The sequence below is a fragment of the Lacerta agilis genome, chromosome 3, assembly GCF_009819535.1.
Source record: "Lacerta agilis isolate rLacAgi1 chromosome 3, rLacAgi1.pri, whole genome shotgun sequence".
In the NCBI taxonomy this organism is placed as follows: domain Eukaryota; kingdom Metazoa; phylum Chordata; class Lepidosauria; order Squamata; family Lacertidae; genus Lacerta; species Lacerta agilis.
In genome coordinates, this window is record NC_046314.1 from 115,060,058 (window position 1) to 115,081,126 (window position 21,069).

At 47.5% G+C, this 21,069-nt stretch overlaps 1 protein-coding gene across 1 annotated transcript in view; it reads right to left on the reverse strand.

Annotated features, from left to right (window-relative positions):
- ELP3 (elongator acetyltransferase complex subunit 3) overlaps nucleotides 1-18,925 on the reverse strand; it is a 100,105-nt gene extending 81,180 nt beyond the window's left edge. The window contains exons 1-7 of the mRNA XM_033145196.1: nucleotides 18,907-18,925; nucleotides 17,206-17,305; nucleotides 16,953-17,091; nucleotides 16,040-16,110; nucleotides 14,180-14,243; nucleotides 10,836-10,904; nucleotides 7,644-7,798 (exon numbers count right to left, since the gene is read on the reverse strand). Of these exons, the coding sequence (XP_033001087.1) occupies nucleotides 7,644-7,798; nucleotides 10,836-10,904; nucleotides 14,180-14,243; nucleotides 16,040-16,110; nucleotides 16,953-17,091; nucleotides 17,206-17,305; nucleotides 18,907-18,925 (617 nt within the window). The remainder of the gene's footprint in view (nucleotides 1-7,643; nucleotides 7,799-10,835; nucleotides 10,905-14,179; nucleotides 14,244-16,039; nucleotides 16,111-16,952; nucleotides 17,092-17,205; nucleotides 17,306-18,906) is intronic.
- Nucleotides 18,926-21,069: the final 2,144 nt, after the last annotated feature.

The following is a 21,069-nucleotide window of genomic DNA, read 5'->3' on the forward strand; positions in this document are numbered from 1 at the left end:
TTTGCCAAAGTTCTTGATTAAGCCACTGATCCCTTCCGTCGTCTTCTCAAGAAATGAATTGCGTTCACTAACAGCAGCTCTCTTATTGTTTGAAACACGATTGATTGTTAAACACCACGAAAAGAAATGCATAAAGGGAGGAAGCAGATCAATACCTCTTAATCTTGCTGGGAGTCTGTTCATCCTCTTTCAACTTACTTTTCACTCATCCCACTGAAGATGGCAGCAATTCAGAACTAGAAATGAGTCCTGCACCTGCTGCCCCAGGATGACAGGTGGCTTACAATCAGAATTCACCAGCCTGGTGCCCTCCAGATGTTCTGAACTACAATGCCCATCAGCTGCTTCCAGTGCATTACAAACCCACCACCTTTTCCACCAGGAGCTCAAAGTGGCACACCTGGTTCTCCCCCTCTTCATTTAATCCCACAACAACCCTTCAAGGCAGGTTGGGTTGAGAGGTCCAAGGTCACCCAGTGAAGTTCACAGTTCAGTGGGGATTTGATCCCTGCACTCACCCAGGTCCAACACTCCAACCCAGGCGGACCAACCTTTCATACTAAGTGCGCTGCAAGAGTGCTTTGACACGGAACCTGCTGGACACAGTGCTTTGTTACAGGGGCAGGGGCGTAGCAAGGGGGGCGGGGGGTGGTCCGCCTCAGGTTCCATAATGGAAGGGGTGACAAATTATCAAGGAACAATTTTTTTTGAATTTTTATTTATTTATTTTTTAATGCCTGCTCTGAAGGTCTTACCTTACTATACTAGGGATTATATAGCTACCGTATATACTCGAGTATAAGTCGACCCAAATATAAGCCGAGGCACCTAGTTTCCCTACAAAAATGTGGGAAAGCTTATTGACTCAAGTATAAGCCGGTTCACCTTTGCCACTGTGGTAGAGGAGGAACGAGCAGCCCAAAGCAGCCCTTTGGGCTGCTCCTTCCTCTTCCTCCTTTGCTGCTGTGGAGCTCACCCCGTCGCAGGGTTTCGAACCGCCATTCTTCTGATCAGCAAGCCCTAGGGCTCTGTGGTTTAACTCACAGCGCAATGTTCCCTTGTGTTATACAGAGATGGCTGGGATCCTGTCCTGTTTAAGCAGGAGCCAGGGAAAGTGAGCACCTGTGGGGTTTTAATACTTTCTTAACTTTCTGCCTTCTGGGGTCTAAAGTTTGCATTTATGCGAGCAGTTCAGGAATGGAACAAGCTGCCTGGGGAGAGTAAAGAACCACCGTTCTTGTACACTTCTTAAGGAATGGTTGACTTGAGTATAAGCCGAGGGCAGCTTTTAAAGCACAAAAAGTGTGCTGAAAAACTAGGCTTATACTCAAGTATATACGGTATATATGAAATTTCATGCATATCGGTTAATATCTTGACCCTCCTCCACCAAAATAGCTGTTCACTTGGCTGTTTTCCTATGTCATGAAGGCTGAAATTTCAGTTCAGAGAACACTTACGGTACTGTTCCCAACCCTAACCCGTGGAAAGCCATCTAATTGATTTTATACCAATGTTATGTATCTGATGTTAGCCACCCTGAGCCCGACTTCGGCCGGGGAGGGCGGGATATAAATACAAGTTTGTTATTATTATTACTTGTTACTATTCCTTTGTAAGAAAATATGAAATAACATAAAACCATTTTTGCGCGGGGGGGGGGAATCAATGGGGGGGTTGACAAGAAATTTTGCGCACCGGGTACCACCTGACCTTCCCATGCCGGGGGGGGGGGGTTGACAAATAATTTTTTTGCCCCCGGGTACCAATTTACCTTGCTACGCCCCTGCGCAGGGGGAAGCATGGCCAAAATATGGCGTCACCACCCATGCCAGACCTTGTGCTGTCTTCCCAAAGCCAGGTGAGCGAGGGGGCAGGGTTTTGGGAAGGAGGCACAAAGCTCTGACAGGAGGATGGAGGACTCTAGGACCCTGTCAGAACCCAGCATCTCATTTACACAGCTTTGAGAAGGCAGCAAGAAGAGATGGAGACTTTTATCGTATGTGGTGGGCGTGTGACAGAGTAAAAATGTTTTGGGAATTGATCTGTAATGAATTTAAAAAGATGTTTAGATATACTTTCCCAAAAAAAACCGGAAGCATTTTTGCTAGGTTTGATGGGAGAGGAAATTGCGAAGATAGATCAAAGACTATTCATGTATGCCACAGTTGCAGCGAGAACTTTAATGGGCCCAAAATGGAAGTTTCAGGAGGTACCCAGGATTGTGGAGTGGCAGGCGAAGATGATGGACTCTGCAGAACTGGCCAGACTGACCTGCAGGATTCGAGACCAGGACGATCAAAAATTTCAAAGAGATCGGGAGTAAATTTATCGTATATTTGAATAATAATTGCAAAAATCTGAAAACACTAGCAGGATCGAAATAAATCCTACAATGTGGACAATGGAAGTTAAAGAACTAAATTGTGAGACAGGACTTGAAAGCGGAAAACCTGCTGAAGGGAAGGAGGGAAGTCATATGCTCGGCAAAGCAAAAAGTTTTTGTGTTTGTATTCTCGAAAATATTGTTTAAGGAGGAAAATAATAATAATTTTTTTTTAAAGAGAAGGCAGCAAGAAGACTTGGGGGAGATGTCAGAGGTTGCTGAGGGCCACCGAAAAACATTTCAAGGGCCACATGCGGCCCTTTGTTCACGCACTGGACCACCCTGGTCTTACTAATGCAGTGCACTGGCAGTCTTTGGCTGAAAAGACATCTCCCCTTCTCCTGCATGGCTATTACTATTATTCCGTGTATCTGAAGAAGTGTGCATGCACACGAAAGCTCATACCAGTAACAAACTTAGTTGGTCTCTAAGGTGCTACTGGGAGGAATTTTTTATTTCATTCCAATATTGGTTACTTTTGTATTTTCGTTTTACAATTTCAGTTGTAATATTTTTGTAGCCCGCCCTAGGGTCATTTGGTGAAAAGGTGGGGCTATAAAACCAAACAGCAAATAAATAAACATGAACTGGGTAATCCCGAAGACGGAATATCGATCCGGGAACTCAGAGAGAAGACACAGACACACATCTTTGAAGTGCAACAGTGGAAGAGCTTCCCCAATTTTAATATGGCGGTGGGGGGTGCATTCTGGCCAAGTTATCAAGAGTTCAGGAAATACAAAGATGTAAAATAACACCCTGCATCTCCTTAAAAATAAAATAATAAAAAAATTGCTTGGATCTTGTGGCAAGATTACGATGCAGCAAGAGCGGCGCCTCATTTCCATTTAACACCTATAATAAAATGAAAACGGCGGAACTAGCAGAATGAATATTGTTTCAAGATGCCGTCAGCACAGCAGTTGCGTCAAGGGAATAGCGATGCAAGAAGTGGCACGAAAAGGGCAGTCAAAGAGAGACAGTGTGGCGTAGTGGTCAGAGTGTTGGACCTGGGCGACCGAGGTTCAAACCCCCCTTACTCAGCCATGAAGCTCCCTGGGTGACCTTGGGCCAGTTAGTCTCTCAGCCTGACCTACCTCACAGGGCTGTTGTGAGGATAGGATGGAGGAAGGGGGAGAACTATGCGCCCCACCCTGAGCTCCTTTGAAAGTGGGATATAAACACAATAAAAATAAAATTTAAAAAATGCCCTTCCAGTAGCACCTTAGAGACCAACTAAGTTTGTTACTGGTATGAGCTTCCGTGTGCATGCACACTTCTTCAGATACGATAAATAAAGTACAAGAAGACTGAAGGTAGAATATAATCACGGAACCGTAGAGTTGGAAGGGACCCCCAGAGATCATCTAGCCCAACCCCCTGGAACCACTGGAACCACGGCCAAAGAGTCCCTGACTGATGGTCATCCAACCTCTGCTTAAAAGCCTCCAAGGAAGGAGGGCCCACCTTCCCACCCCTCTGAATTCATAGAATCATAGAGTTGGAAGAGACCACAAGGGCCATCCAGTCCAACCCCCTGCCAAGCAGGAAACACCATCAAAGCATTCCTGACAGATGGCTGTCAAGCCTCCGCTTAAAGACCTCCAAAGAAGGAGACTCCACCACACTCCTTGGTAGCAAATTCCACTGTCAAACAGCTCTTACTGTCAGGAAGTTCTTCCTAATGTTTAGGTGGAATCTTCTTTCTTGTATTTGAATCCATTGCCCCGTGTCCGCTTCTCTGCAGCAGCAGGAAACAACCTTTCACCCTCCTCTATATGACATCCTTTTCTATATTTGAACATGGCTATCCTATCACCCCTTAACCTTCTCTTCTCCAGGCTAAACATACCCAGCTCCCTAAGCCGTTCCTCATAAGGCATCGTTTCCAGGCCTAGGACCATTTTGGTTGCCCTCTTAAAGAAGGGCGGTCACATATATATGTTGGACACCACAGAACTAAGCTTTCGACAATCGAGTCCTCCAACCTCTGCAAAATAAGCCCAGCGCAGCTGAAAGATTTGCCCTCCATCTTCCAATTCGTTTGGAAGCCTCTTAAGCCTCTTTGAAGGGTGCCTAATTGGAAGGCAGCTTTATCCTTCTTCCCTTTCCCCTGCCAAAACTTGCCCGCAACTTCACAGCAAGTTCAACTTAACTTCGCTCCGTTTTTTTTTTTTTGCAGAGGGTGAGTCACACAATGGGATCGGTGAGTCAGAGGGGGGGGGGAAGCGAGAGAAAGAGAATTTGCACCTAGGATTTAAGCCCCTCTCTGGGCTCAAACATCTCCCCCCCTTCACAATTCCCCAGCGGAATGCAAAATTCTGATGCCTACAGGTGTAAGCCTTTCTCCAGAAGAACGAGGGGGGGGGAGCCGACAGCAGAAAAATGGCTCTTCTGCCATACAGACAGCTGTCCTCCCACGAAGGGCTGCTCTCTGCCTTATCGCCAAGTCCCTCCCACCTCCTTGTTTGATAAAGATCCAGGAAATGTTCTGAAATCCCCTTAATGCCTTGTGTTCTCAAGAGATAAAATTAAAACTTCGCTCATCAGCAGTGACAAGGAAAATCCCTTGCGGTTGGGTGAGCGGATCCTGCACCCCTGCCAGCTCCCCCAAGTATCGATGCTTCCTGATGCAATGCCCCCCCCGTCCCCCCCAAGAGAGAAAGAGCTCCAGCTGGAACTTTCCACTGGCTGGCTACCTGCTACCTTGTCAGAAAGTCCACAGAGCAGCAAGATCACTCTGCGAGCGCAGGAACCCTTCCAGCCAGAGAACATGGCACCCAGGAGATTCTGCGTCTCCACAAAGAGATCAACCACAGCTTGGCAGCCTGCGGATGTTGACAGATGAAGTCCCCACTACCACATACACATACTGACCAGGGTGTGGGGCTGGGCAGGATTTGCAAAGGGCAGGGACCTGCTTTCGCACTCCCCACCAACTGGGTGCTTTTAAATTTATTTTACAAACAATAAAGTGCTTCACGGCTGATCTTCGGCAGGAGCATCGTTTGTCATTCCCTGAATTGGCGAGCCTCATTGGACAACAACAAGTGTCATCGGCCCAGTCCTGTGGAACTCCCTGCCAATAGAGATTCTGCGGGCACCTTCCGTTCCAACTTTTAAACGCTTAAGCTTTTCTTTTCCACCAGGCTTATGCAGGCAATTAGGAGTATGTTCTCCCACAATGGTTGAGTGATGACTGTTTTTAACCTTTTTGTGGTTTTTATTGCACGGCCTTTGTGTTTTATTGCTTTGTGTGTTTCTTAAGACATAGCGGTACATAATTTTTTTAAAATAAATGAATAAATAAAATCAGTAAGACAAAGCAGAAGCGAAACACAAAGTACAAGGTGAGCTCCTTTGAAATTGTAATGGCATGAGGTGATGGGACACCCTCACCCACCTGCCAAACTGCCTGTTGGGCAGTGGAGGTGGGGTGGATCCAGGCTACTGATTCCAAATTCCTAGTCTAGAGAAAAAGCCAGGGACATTTTTATTTGAGGCTGTATCCAACATTAATCATAGCACAGAACCACTTAAATTAATAGGCATGTTCCACTTGATCAGCTCTACCCCCCCCCCCCAGGCTGGATCCTGATTCTCCTTACCCTTCTGAGGGCCAGGCATGACAGATGGGTAGGGCCAACCTCCTGTCAATCATCAGACGTCAAGTGACATTTCCAGGAACTGTTTCCCCCCATGCGGTGCTTTGAAGCCCCAACAATCAGCTGGGGCTTCAAAGCACCGTGCAGGGTTCTATGCAAGCTCCAGCTTTGGCAGATGCCACCAATCAAGTGGTCAGCAGCACCCACAACCATGTTTTTTGAACAGGCCAGCCGCATCGGTACTTTCCCCACACACAACATGATGTCAGGTGTAGGGCAGGTGGACGTGGCTTGGCCAAAATGGCCTCATGGGCCAAACGGAGAGGCCTGGTGTGGCCAATTAGGGCCAGAGGTTGCCTGTGAATTAGGCCTGTGAATGGGAGACACCAGTCTGCAACATGTCAGTTTGATGCAGCACCACACAGCCAGTGGTGTGGGCTACTCACCAGGCAATACTTTTGCTGCATGGTTGCAGACACTTAAATGACTAATGGGGTGCGGGGGTGCCATCTCACTCCTGAACAGCAGCGTAATATGAGGAGGCGCCTCAAGCAAGAAACATCAGTGAACGGAACGGGAAAATATGTAAAGGGATATTTTAAGTATGTGCTGCCCTCCAGAGGAAGAGCCCTATGAAAAACTTAGGCTGAACACTGGGCCTGATACTGTTGCGCAGAAAGATCTGGACCATAAAGAAGGCTGATCGCCGAAGAATTGATGCTTTTGAATTATGGTGCTGGAGGAGACTCTTGAGAGTCCCATGGACTGCAAGAAGATCAAACCTATCCATTCTCAAAGAAATCAGCTCTGAGTGCTCACTAGAAGGACAGATCCTGAAGCTGAGGCTCCAGTACTTTGGCCACCTCATGAGAAGAGAAGACTCCCTAGAAAAGACCCTGATGTTGGGAAAGATGGAGGGCACAAGGAGAAGGGGACGACAGAGGATGAGATGGTTGGACAGTGTTCTCGAAGCGACTGGCATGAGTTTGGCCAAACTGCAGGAGGCAGTGAAGGATAGGCGTGCCTGGCGTGCTCTGGTCCATGGGGTCACAAAGAGTCGGACACGACTGAACAACAACAACAACAAGAAAGATTTGTGGCTACGGAAGCCTGGCTGGTTCAGTGAGTAGACAGTTGGGCTCATTTCAATGGGTCTACTCTTAAGTAGGACTAATGTTGGATGCAACCCAGAGCTTTAATGATATACTCCTCAAACGCTTCTTCCACATGTGCCCCAATCCCACCCCCGCACAACTATCAGAGAGGCACGGTCCTCTGCACCAGGTAACCCCAACTTCCGCTATCCAATAAGCTTCTGAAAAACCACCTCAGAGAAAAACCAATTCAGTACTGGAAGATTCATCCTAAGCAGCTGGATAAATCTCCCTTGACAACGAACCTTTTTGGCCAGACTTCACCTGCCTAGTGCTCTCCAGATGTTCTGGACTACAACTCCCATCATCCCTCACCACTGGCCATGCTGGCCAGGGCTGATGGGAGTTGGAAGTCCAGCCCCTAAACACCGGAAGGACACAAGGCTGATGAAGGCTGCCTTACGCCGCGTAGCTTCTCGATGCAAGAAAACCAAGCCAACCAACCACACAAAAAACGAGAAGAGCCATGCAGAGCCTGCAGCCAAGGGGGCACCTTACCTGACAGCCTCTGCCACGTTGTTGGAGGTGTGGCCCGATAAAGCGTCGTGCAAGTTGCGGATAAAATAATCCCGGTATTCTTCGGGAAGCGCCATGAACGTCCCGCCCATCACAATGAACTCCACTTTGTCCACACTGTGACCCAACTGCTTCAGCTGAAAAAAGTAAGATGAACACTGAGACACTGCCTCCATGCCTTTCAGAAGATGGGGAGATGCAGATACTAAAATAATAATTTTCATTTATTACCGTATTTTTCGCTCCACAAGACGCACTTTTTTCCTCCTAAAAAGTAAGGAGAAATATCTGTGCACCTTATGGAGTGAATGGTGGTCCCTGGAGCTGAATTGCCCAGGGGCCAAAAGAGGATCATGCTTTTTATTTTACAAAGAGAAAAGGGGGTGTTGAAAGGACCCTGCTCAGCAGCTGATCAGCAAGAGATTGGGAGAGAGATGAGAGTCCCGGCTCCCTTTCAGCCCCGACCCCTTGCCCAGGCCTCCATTGTTGAATGTGCTGCAGAGGGAGGTTGTTTGTTTCCCCAGCGACATGTGACTGGCTGATTAGATTATCTGTCTGGAAACTGTAGGAAAGGCTCCCTTTCCTTTAGAAGCTACAGAAATGTGAGTTGAACCCCATAAAAATGGAGCTTTTCCTCTTTGCTTTTCCCCCTTTGCAAAAAAGCTGCAAAACCTTTAGCTGATCCTCAAAAAAACAGGGCTTTTCCCTTTGCAAAAAAGCTGCAAAACTTTTAGCTGATCCTCAAAAAACTAGGGCTTTTCCCTTTGCAAAAAAAGCTGCAAAACTTTTAGCTGATCCTCAAAAAAACCAACAGGGCTTTTAGAGGAGGAAAACCTGGAAAAAATTTTTTTTCTTGTTTCCTCCTCTAAAAACAAGGTGCGCCCTATGGTCCGGTGCACCCTATGGAGCGAAAAATACTGTATTTGTGCCCTGCCCATCTGACTGGGTTGCCCCTGCCACTCTGGGCAACTACTGGAGGGGAAAACAATCATTGGGCACCCAGGTCTCTCCATTTGGCTCCTGAGGCCATTTTAGCCAAGACACACCTTACAGCTGACATCATATGTGACATATACAACAGGTATGGGGCAAGTAAAAACCTGGCTCAGCTGAAAGGGTGTTTTTGCAGGGACCGTCATCCATGAGGGGTGCCTGAAAAGCACTTCACAGGATAACTCTTTGAAAGGGGCTTCACAAGACCCGGCAACCAGGACAACCCTGGAAGGTGCTGGACTCTCCTCCATTGGAAGTTTTTAAACAGAGGTTGGATGGCCATCTGTCAGGGATTCCTTAGCTGCAATTCCTGAAGCTAAGATAACCATCGGGTTCCCTTCCCACTCTACAATTCTATTATTCTTGCAAAGCACCATCGTATGTTTTGCAATGTTTAGGGAAGCTTTTAATGTTTAATAGACTATTGCATTTTTATATTCTGTTGGAAGCCACCCAGAGTGGCTGGGGAAACCCAGCCAGATGGGCGGGGTATAAATAAATAAATAATAATTATTATTACAGTTACACGTGGGTAGCCGTGTTGGTCTGTCATAGTCGAAACAAAATAGAAAATTCTTTCCAGTAGCACCTTAGAGACCAACTGCGTTTGTTCTTGGTATGAGCTTTCGTGTGCATGCACACTTCTTCAGATACACTGAAGTGTATCTGTCAGTGTATCTGAAGAAGTGTGCATGCACATGAAAGCTCATACCAAGAACAAACTCAGTTGGTCTCTAAGGTGCTACTGGAAAGAATTTTCTATTTTGTTTCAATTATTATTATTATTATTATTATTATTATTATTATTATTATTAAAAAGCGCTTGGTAGGACGCCTGCAAGAAAGCGAAGTCACCTGTCAGATGGATTGACAGGTGTAGCCGGCTCCATCCACATGTCAAACCTAGCCTGCAAGGGCGATCCAGCGGCATGGAGAAGAAAACGAAAAGCTGACAAGGGAACCCCAAGATTCCACCAGAAGTGTCTGGCTCCTTCACACATTCCCATCTCCTTGTTTCACCCTGGAGAGTTGTTGTTGTTGTTTTAAAATAGAGGCTTCTTTTTTTGTATACTGCTTTGAACAACACCTCTAAGAGCAGCCTCACCATGGGAGAACGTTAAGGTATCACTGTGAGTATCCCGTTATTGGCACCATGTGCATTTTTAATAGTATAAAACATTTATGTCCTTTTTCTGAAGCAGCGTTTGCTCTGGCTCTGGTTTTTTTTTTATAAGCAGGTTGATGCAGTGGCCAGGAGTCTCTTTTATCAGCTCCATTTGCCAAAAAGTCTCCCTCGCTTCTTGGGTCAGATAGGAACTTGTAACACTAAGCCATGCTCTTCTAAGTCTCCCAGCTTGACTTCTACTATGGCCTCGACCTGGGGCCGCTCGCGAAGACAACTCAGGAGCTTCAGTGACCAGAAAACTGATCCCGCCATGTGGAAGTGGGGCACCATGACCATAGTCAGCCAATTTATTCCAACTGCACTAAATGCCAACGTGCTTGCAGGTTCAGTTCAAGGCACTGATGCTTTCCTATAAACACCTTCACGACAGTCACGTATCTCAAGCAACACCTGCCCTTACACTAAAGCTAGCATTACGGGAGGCGATATTCCCACATCCAGCTCCAAGTCTCAAATTCAGCCAAAGTAAGAAGCAGAGCCTTGGTGTGGTGTAGTGGATAAGAGCAGTAGACTTGTAATCTGGTGAACTGGGTTCGCTTCCCCGCTCCTCCACATGCAGCTCCTGGGTGACCTTGGACTAGTCGCACTTCTCTGAAGTCTCTCAGCCCCACTCACCTCACAGAGTGTTTGTTGTGGGGGAGGAAGGGAAAGGGAAATGTTAGCCGCTTGGAGACTCCTTCGGGTAGTGATAAAGCTGGATATCAAATCCAAACTCTTCTTCTTCTTCTGTGGAATGACCTTTGTCCCCCCCCCCCCCCCCGAGGTTCAAATGTTCCTCTCTTTACTGGCCTTGCTGGGGCTTCGGGGTAACACAGTTACCAAACTTGTCCCATGTACTAACTTGAACGCTCAAAAGGTGACTAACAAAAAGTTTTAAAAGAAATAAATAGATATCCTTTTTGGAAAAGAAAACAGAATTATGGCGAACAAGAGCATGGCCATCTTTATAATCAAGGAGACATTGACACATTCTTCCTGTCATAGCAAATATTTACCTGCTCAATGCGGTGCCTGGTCTGGAGATACGGGTCATACCTGGCACGGATGGCTCTCATCGAAGTTGGCTGCCGGAAGCAAGGAAAAGTGCATTATTTCAATTTAATATTTGTAGTCTGCTTTTGCAACAACAACGGATGAGCTCGAGAAAACTCACAACAATCACAACAGCATTAAAAAACAAACATTGCAATCACTAGATTATCAAACACAACAACAAATTCATCAAAACAATTCAATAAAGTCAGAAGAATTCAAAGTTATTTAAAGAGCATTCATCAATACGATAAGCCCACAAGTTACGTACATTCAGCTTTGCATGCATAGCATTAAAACAAAATGTCAAGGGTCAGAAAGGGAGCAGGATTTCTGGGGGAAATGACTTTGGCAATCCTAGCCACCACTGAACCCACTGAGTTTTGACTGGAAGATTTTGGCTTTAGGTGCAATCACCAGAACGTAACCCTGGCGTAAGCAGCAGGCTTACTCTATGCAAGAAACAGACAAAGCCAGTTAGAAAGGTCTCAACACCGCCCTGACGCCGTAATGTATTATATGATCAAGGGCTTAGAAAGAGTAGACAGTGAATTAATTTCAAAGGAGCAAATTGAGGTCATGCTCCCATCAGGGTCTCTGATTCATGGTGAGCATCCCAATACGATTTTGGCTTTCATCATAAGCAAGTCTCCACCTAGTGGCCATTCAATTTATCAAAGGCCTTTAATTATTATTTTTCCTTGGTTTACAAAAGTGTCTCTTTTTGCGGGTTGTAAGGTCTTTTCTACAGACCAGTTACATTTGTTATTTTTTTAAAAAAGTATTTTTTATTAAAGATTTTCTTGATTTACAAAGGCATGTGTAATGTCTCTTTCGTATTTTTTCCATGTAACGTTTTTACAAATCGGTTTCGTTTGTTGAGACATTAGGAAGAAAAGGGGGAAAGAGGTGGGCGGGGTGGGGAGAAGGGTGCGGTGGGGTGACGATGTTTCTATTTTACTTAATATACAGGTAAAACTCGAAAAATTAGAATATCGTGGAAAAGTCCATTTATGTAAGCAATTGTTTTCATTAGCTACTGGAGTTTAATATATGAGATAGACTCATGACAGGCAAAGCGAGATATGTCAAGCCTTTGCTTGTTATAATTGTGATGATTATGGCACACAGCTGATAAAAACCCCAAAGTTGAAATTGTTAATTTGGGGTTCTCACCAGCTGTACGCCATAATCATCACAATTATGGCAAATAAAGGCTTGACATATCTCGCTTTGCATGTCATGAGTCTATCTCATATATTAGTTTCATCTTTTAAGTTGAATTACTGAAAGAAATGGACCTTTCCACAATATTCTAATTTTTCGAGTTTCACCTGTTTGTAGCGTTTGGTGTCAGCGTTGTTTGTGCAGGTTCTCTGCTGTTTGCTTGTGCTCCTTTGGTGATGAGAGAGGTGGGGTTGGCATAGAGTTACATTAGTTATGAGAGATTAGTGCCGAGTACTGTATAAGGTTGGGGAAGAAGAGGGGGGAGATGAGGGGTGGGGTGGGGTGGTGAAACTTATATTCTTTTATATAGTGTACATGTGGGGCTTTGTGTCAGCGTCAACTGGGTAGGTTCTCTTTCTATTCGCTCATTACATTTCCTTGGTAGTGAGAAGGATTGGGGGAGCCCAGAGTGGGGTTTGTCTGCATTTGTGAGGGTGTGGGGAGGGCTTGCTGGGTCAAGTAACCCAGATGGATTCGTATGCTGTCGATGGGTTCTTGTTGTCGTCTTGTTGGGCTGTGTATATGATAAAGGGGAGACATACTGGGGTGAAGGCATCCTCTTCTATTTGACCCTGTGTCAGTTTCAGTTTGTTGGTTAGCTTTCCTAGTAATGCTGTTTCCCCTACAATTTGGTACTACTGGTCCCTGTTCACTCCTGACAGGTCTCTCCAGTGTCTGGCTATGAGGCTTCTGGCTGCTGAGAGGAGCGGGGTTATAAGCTTTGTATAATGTGAGTGGTCATTAGGATCTTGGAATTGAAAACATTGTTATGGGTAGATATGCAAGTGATTAGGAGAAGGTCTGCACACCCTTTCAAGCCAGTTGAATGTTTTATACTGGGGGTTGGCTGGGGCGGCAGTGGCATTATGGTGCAATGACACTGAGGTCTAAGTTCGACCATGCTGACTGCCCTTTTGGACACTGGGGAGCATATACAAGTTTAACAATTTCACCTAGAAACAGGGCAAGGTCCATATTTAAAAGCCTATGCCATAATGCATTTTCGAGGTCTCTAAATACTCTGAGCCCCTTCATGCTTTTGCTAGAACAGATAAACAAGGCTACCCCTTTATAATTTAAGTCCATATTTGATGAAATTTAGTTGGGGGGCCAGGGCAAGAGAGGACCTGCAAGATCATCATGAGGTGAAGCCTAGATGCTGGTTTGTTGTTGTTGTTCAGTCGTTCAGTCGTGTCCGACTCTTCGTGACCCCATGGACCAGAGCACGGCAGGCACGCCTATCCTTCACTGCCTCCCGCAGTTTGGCCAAACTCATGTTGGTAGCTTCGAGAACACTGTCCAACCATCTCAAACTCTGTCGTCCCCTTCTCCTTGTGCCCTCCATCTTTCCCAACATCAGGGTCTTTTCCAGGGAGTCTTCTCTTCTCATGAGGTGGCCAAAGTACTGGGGCCTCAACTTCAGGATCTGTCCTTCCAGTGAGCACTCAGGGCTGATTTCTTTAAGGATGGATAAGTTTGATCTTTTTGCAGTCCATGGGACTCTCAAGAGTCTCCTCCAGCACCAGAATTCAAAAGCATCAATTCTTCGGCGATCAGCCTTCTTTATGGTCCAGCTCTCACTTCCATACATTACTACTGGGAAAACCATAGCTTTAACTATACAGACCTTTGTTGGCAAGGTGATTCTCTGCTTTTTAAGATACTTTCTAGGTTTGTCATTACTTTCCTCCCAAGAAGCAGGCGTCTTTTAATTTCGTGACTGCTGTTGCCATCTGCAGTGATCATGGAGCCCAAGAAAGTAAAATCTTTCACTGCCTCCGTTTCTTCCCCTTCTATTTGCCAGGAGGTGATGGGACCAGTGGCCATGGTCTTAGTTTTTTTGATGTTGAGCTTCAGGCCATATTTTTTAGGGCAATTCAACTCTTTAAAAACCAAGCATTTACCTGCCTCTCACCTAGTGTCACACATGACATCGCATACAAACCACCAGTGCCACATGTACTGAAAAACATGCACATGTGACTGCTGGTTCCCCCCAGTAAAATTTCTGACATCACCCCCAGCACTGAGTAAACATACTTTCCCTGAAGAAGGGCCCACAGACTCTTTAAAGCAGTACCTCGTATCCGGTGTAAGACTGTGTTGAATACTCAAAGTCAGAATCGGGTCCCCCTGGACAGTACCTGCATTTTTAAGAGAAAAACAGAGTCAAGCGGAGGCAAACAGTTTAAGCCAGCCTTCCCCCACCTTGGTGCTCTCCAAATATTTGGGCGATGTAAGGTTGCTCATGAGAAACCAGGCAAACTCCAGCTGTTTCTTTAGTAGTTTTATTGTGCATACTATGTACAGTGCAGAGCTAAAAAGTTCATGTCCGTATCAACCGTCTGCAGAATCCGGGAGTGGCCCCTTCCGGTTCTGACCCCAACATAAGAGTTTTGGTATACAAAATCTCCACCTCCCCTCTTTTCGTTTCACTCCTCTGCGTACTTGGGGTGACAGAAATAGCGTGTCTTCCTCCTCGCCCGCTGAGCGAGAGGAGTGCAGGGTCTCTCCAACATCCCCAGAGCCTTGGCTCTCCAGCTCCTGAGCCCTTCCACCACCCTGCGCTGAGCCGGGGACAGTTCCCTGACAGGCTATGTGTCTCATAATTGCCAACCACAAAAACCTCTGCTGGCTGGGGCTTGATGGGAACCAGCAACATCCAGAGAGCACCCGGGGGGAGGGGGAAACTGGTTTAAAGCTGGTGTGTTCTTTCACAATCTGGAGGCAGCAGGAGATTCTGCCCATTTGTAGGGCCCAAAAGCAGTGAGGGAAAACCCTCAAGGTGTGCACCCCCCACTGAAAGGTGCTTGTGTTACCTACTGGCATTATTACATTTAAATCTCACCTTTCCTCCAAGTGGGGTACCTAGTTCTCCCCCTTCCCACATTTAATACCCACAAGAACCCTGTGAGATAGGTTAGGGCTGAGAAGCAGTGACTGGCCTTAGGTCACCCAGTGAACTTCATGGTCAAGTGGGGATTTGAACCCCGGTCTCCCAGGTCCTACTCAGACACTCTGACGCCATTAAGCGAGTGTTCACTGGACAACTCTACTTAATCTTGGATGAAACCTCCAGTTAATTACTGAAAGCCAGTGTGGTGTAGTGGTTAAGAGCGGTAGACTCGTAATCTGGGGAACCGGGTTCGCGTCTCCGCTCCTCCCCATGCAGCTGCTGGGTGACCTTGGGCTAGTCACACTTCTTTGAAGTCTCTCAGCCCCACTCACCCCACAGAGTGTTTGTTGTGGGGGAGGAAGGGAAAGGAGAGTGTTAGCCGCTTTGAGACTCCTTCGGGTAGTGACAAAGCGGGATATCAAATCCAAAGTCTTCTTCTCTTCTGTGCATTATTGTACAACTGGCTAGGGTCTATTTCTCTTTAAAGTGATGAGTACAGATCTTTCCTTAAACAGTTGGGTTATTCGTGAAGATTTACTTCCCGTTCCACTTTTAAGCAAGGGAGATGAACAGTAGACCAGAACGTTATTTAGCTGCAATTGCTGCACTGCAAGGGGTTGGACTGGATGATCCTTTGGGTCCCTTACAATACTACTGTTCTGTGATTCTATGGCAGGCATAGGCAAACTCGGCCCTCCATGTGTTTTGGGACTACAACTCCCATCATCCCCAGGTAACAGGACCAGTGATCAGGGATGATGGGAGTTGTAGTCCCAAAACATCTGGAGGGCTGAGTTTGCCTATGCCTGTTCTATGACATATACCTCCTCTGCCGGAGACAGCGGGAATTACAAGCGAAGAGCACTGCTATTTCACTTAGATCCTACTTGAGCACTTCCCATCGGTGGATTTGGTTGGTCAATGTGAAAACATGATGCTGAATTAGATTGGTCTCTATGGGCCTGATCCAGTTCAGGTTCTTACATTTCGGTTGTCTACAACGCAACCCGTCAACATTTCTGAATATTCCAAGGGTCTACTTACACACAAATGTTTCCTGTGAAGTTAATGTGTGGACATCTGTGCGGCTTACACATCACTGCCACAACAGCAATCTGAAAAAAAGGAGAGAAGCATTGCAGAGAAGTTATCACAGAATCTTGAGTAGAAAATAACACAATCATTACATTTAAAGGAACAGAAATATGTACGTACTTCACAACCGCCTGCCCTATGTAGAGTACCCTGTAACAGAATGAGTGTCCACCCGAGTCATTTTTAGGAACATGGGAAGCTGCCTTGGGAACAAGAGAAGATAGACAATAAAGGTGCCGGATGAGTCTCCTTGGGGGAGAGCATGCCACACACAGGGAGACATGGCAGAAAAGGCCCGTTCCCATGTTGCCACCCTCCGGGCCTCTCATGGTGGAGGCACATGAAGAAGGTCCTCAGATGATGATCACAAGGTCTGGGTTGATTGTTGTGAGGACCTCTCCTTATTGAGGGTATGAACTCCAGGCATCTGGGTTCACACCCCACAACTAGACCACTAGTCCACATTACTGACTGATGACAAGGGAGATAATCAACGTGGCCTCCAGATGTTTTGGACTACAGTGGACGCTCAGGTTGCAAACGCGATCCGTGCGGGAGGCGCGTTCACAACCCGCAGCATTCGCAACCTGTGCTGCTGTGTCTGCGCACGCACGGGATGCAATTTGGTGCTTCTGCGCATGCACAAAACGCGATTTAGAGCTTCTGCGCATGCACCAAAACCCGGAAGTAACCCGTTCCAGTACTTCCGAGTTCGGCTCGTTCGTATCCTGAAAACGTGCAGCCCGAGGTATGACTGTACAATTCCCATCATCCGCGACCACTGACCACACTAGCTGAAACTGATGGACATTGCAGTCTAAAACACCAGGAAGCCCCCTTATCAAACAACGAACAGGCCTACCCCACTAGCAGTGCGGATGGGCTTCGCCTTCAGCTTGGGAACCAGCACTCTGCGATACTGGGGTGGCACCGCAGCAATGATGTCCACGAGGCGGGGCTGTGCCGAAAGCCCATACTTTGCAGCTGTCTTGGTCTTTATCCTGGAAAAGAAAAGATCATGATTTAGTGAGGTGCTATACAGGGAGATAAAGGGCATGCACAAACGGCAGAGGGCAGAGAAGAGCAGGAGACAGCGGCCAGCTGGCCAAACTTACTTGTTCAAGTTGACATCTTTACCCTGGTCATGAGCTTCGATGAGCTGCTTGATGACGTCCGCGATGGTCATCATCATCAGCTCTGCCCGGCTGAGGTCTCCTGAAACAAGAAGCAATAATAATAATAATAATAATAATAATAATAATTTATTATTTATACCCCACCCATCTGGCTGAGTTTCCACAGCCACTCTGGGCGACTTCCAACAGAATGTTAAAATACAATAATCTATTAAACATTAAAAGCTTCCCTAAACAGGGCTGCATTCAGATGTCTTCCAAAAGTCTGGTAGTTGTTTATTTCCTTGACATCTGATGGGAGGGTGTTCCACAAGGTGGGTGCCACTACTGAGAAGGCCCTCTGCCTGGTTCCCTGTAACTTTGCTTCTTGCAGCGAGGGAACCGCCAGAAGGCCCTTGGCACTGGACCTCAGTGTCTGGGAAGAACGATGGGGGTGGAGACGCTCCTTCAGGTATACTGGACCGAGGCTGTTTAGGGCTTTCAAGATCAGCACCAACACTTTGAATTGTGCTCGGAAACGTACTGGGAGCCAATGTAGGTCCTTCAAGACAGGTCTTATGTGGTCTCGGTGGTCGCTCCCAGCCCCCAGTCTAGCTGCCACATTCTGGATTAGTTGTAGTTTCTGGGTCACCTTCAAAGGTAGCCCCACATAGAGCGCATTGCAGTAATCCAAGCGAGAGATAATTGGAGCATGCACCACTCTGGCGAGACAGTCCGCGGGCAAGTAGGGTCTCATCCTGTGTACCAGATGGAGCTGGTAGACAGCTGCCCTGGACACAGAATTAACCTGCGCTTCCATGTACAGCTGTGAGTCCAAAATGACTCCCAGTCTGCACACCTGCTCCTTCAGGACCACAGTTACCCCATTCAGAACCAGGGAGTCCTCCACACCTGCCCGCCTCCTGTCCCCCAAGAACAGTACTTCTGTCTTGTCAGGATTCAACCTCAATCTGTTAGCCGCCATGCATCCTCCAACCGCCTCCAGACACTCACACAGGACCTTCGAAAGCAAAAGGCCGCCAGTTGCTGCAAAGTGCAGGGGGCGAAAAAGTGCTGCATTCGCACTCGGGTCCTGCTTGGGAGCTTCCCACAACAGGCGCCAGGGCTTTGAACTCTGCCCGGAAACAGACCCATAGCCAGCGGAGCGCAGCCCCGTTCTCCAGAGCAGCATCACAAAGGGGCCGGACTAGATGACCGTCTGGGACCCTTCCAGCTCTCCTCTTCTGTGGTATATAGATCTATGAAGCCTGCTCCCTATTACCAGCCCTGGGGTCAGCAACCTCTTTGGGGCAGCCTGGTGTTTCTGCTTTTCAGAGGCAGCCCCCCCGAGCCTAACCGGAAAAGGGCACAGCGAAGGCACCCGCCCGCCCGCCCACTTATCATGAGGCAGGGAGTCCCGAAGTTCTCCCCCCACCGCTGGGTCCCTCTTTCCCTTCTCCTCCCCAGAGCAGCATCTGAAGGATTTCTGCCTGATCCTGGAACTGTTGGGGGGGAGGAGGAGGGGGAGGGAGACCTGCTGCCTCTTTCACGAGGTGCCCCCCCACTGAACTGAGGGGGGGCCTCAGAAAAAGACCCCACCCCCCAAAATCCCCACAGAAAGTGGGGGTGAGAGAAGAAACCGGCCCCTCCCCGTCCATACCTGACGCCCACCCCCCACCCCCCACTGCCAAACGCCTTTACCTTTCTTCTTTTGCTTCATAGCGACGCTGCCCCCTCTCACGGCTCCCCACAAGTTGACTCTCCGGCCGGCCGTCAAGCGCCCTCCGTCTTCACGACGCCGTCGCGAAAGAAGGGCGGAAGAAGGCACTGACGGGATCGCGCCCGCCCGCTTCGCTGCCGTAAAGCGGTCCGCGCACGCGTACACCTGCCCGACCTGGGCCTTGCCTTGCCGAGTTATCGAGCCAATCCGACTTTGGCTCCGCCTCCCAGGCGAGGGATTGGTGGAGGGCGTTCCATCCCGGCCCTTTTTGATCTGACTTTGGCTCCGCCTCCCGGCCAAAGGGATTGGTCGAGAGCGTTCCATCCCGGCCCCTTTGATCCGGCAACAATTTAAAACTGGATTTCAGCTGTCAAAAACTCGCACGCGGTATCCTGAAGACCATGTGCCGTCTTCAGCGCGAAGTTCCAGATTCAACGTAGTAATTTAGAAGATTTGTTTTATTATTAAGCAAACAACACCCACACGCCGAGTTTAGCATTCTCTATAGAACACTTAATTTACAGTCAAAACAAAATAAAAAATAAAAAAATCCTTCCAGTAGCACCTTAGAGACCAACTAAGTTTGTTCTTGGTATGAGCTTTCGAAGTGTGCATGCACACTTCAGATACACTTAACTTAAAGGCTTGTGTTTAAGATTCTGTTCGTCTTTAAAAAAAAATAGTAATATAGATCATCATGATATGTGTGCAAAGGGGGCTGCAGAATAGGAAAGAGCAGGCATAGGCAACCTTTGGCCCGCAAGATGTTTTGGCCTACAACTCCCATGATCCCTAGCTAACAGGACCAGTGGTCAGGGATGATGGGAATTGTAGTCCAAAACATCTGGGGATCCAAAGGTTGCCTATGCCTGGGAAAGAGGATGATACATGGAAATAGGGGTAGTCTGTGTGCAAGGGAGAGTTGAGAAAAGTGAGGAGGGGGAGATAAAAAGGGTGAAGGTGAACAACGGGGGTACAAAGGGGGTTGCAAAAAAGGAGGGAGTGGGAGGCATAGGGATGGGGGTGGAGATGAAAGCAGGGGCACAAAAGGGTCTGAAGAATTGATGGGGATGGGGGCGTTGTAATTGGTTGGGAGGTGAAAAGGTGTTTGTTTCTTGCAGTGTACGGAAGGAGGAAGATACAGGTTTCTAAGTGGGGGGGGGGGAGGAGAGAGACCTGGGCATGGAGGTGAAAATGGGTGCAAAGCAGGCCTGCGGAACAGAAGGGGCTTCACAAATGGAGTTAGGAAAGTGAAAAGCAAGCTTAGCAGCTCCATGCAGAGCTTTTTTTCAGCAGGAACTCTCTGAAAGTGAATTCTGGGCTCCTCTTAGGTGGGCGCCATCGCCATTATAAGACAACAAGAGAGATGTTGATGGCAAGTTGTTGCACCTCAATCGCACTGGATGGGGTGGGAAGGGGGAGCTCTTGGGGTGTTGAGGCTGAGGGGTGGGGTTGAGTCACAACCCCTAGTTTCTGCATAAAAGCAGTTAATTTAGCTTTAGCTATTCCTGTTTCAGCCAAAGCAGCCAGATGTTTGGGTGCATATTTTCCCCCCCAATCAGAGCATTTCCAAAGGAGAGGCTTGGAGGATTTGTGAAGGCTTCCGAGGAATGCGCAAGAGGGATGTCTGGACTTGTTGGGTCTGGCAGCTTCAGGTGGGATTTGTAGCTGGATTATGCTGCAGTTTAAGGCCTTAAGGGATTTACGGGGTGGGGGTACTCATGAAGAATGAAGCCAGTGGAGAGAAAGCCAAATATGTGCTGGGTGGATGGGTGGGTGTGGGGAGCAAGAAGTACAAGAGCACCAAATGAAGGGGGGGCGGAAATCCAGGTTTTTTTTGGCAGACCACTGAAGGATGAGATACGTAACTCAGGCGAGTTCTTGGCTTCCATCATTGTCACCAGAAGTTCAAGTGGCATAAAGCATCTTTTAGCCACCTAGGCTGGTATCCCAGTTGTCACTCTATGTAATTTCGTGCACGCACACGAAAGCTCATACCAAGAACAAACTTAGTTGGTCTCTAAGGTGCTACTGGAAGGAATTTTTTATTTTATTTTGTTTTTAAGGGTTGGACTTAGATGCGGGACAGAACCAAGAGGCCAAATTCAGTTGTCAGTGTACAGTCGTACCTTGGAAGTCAAAAC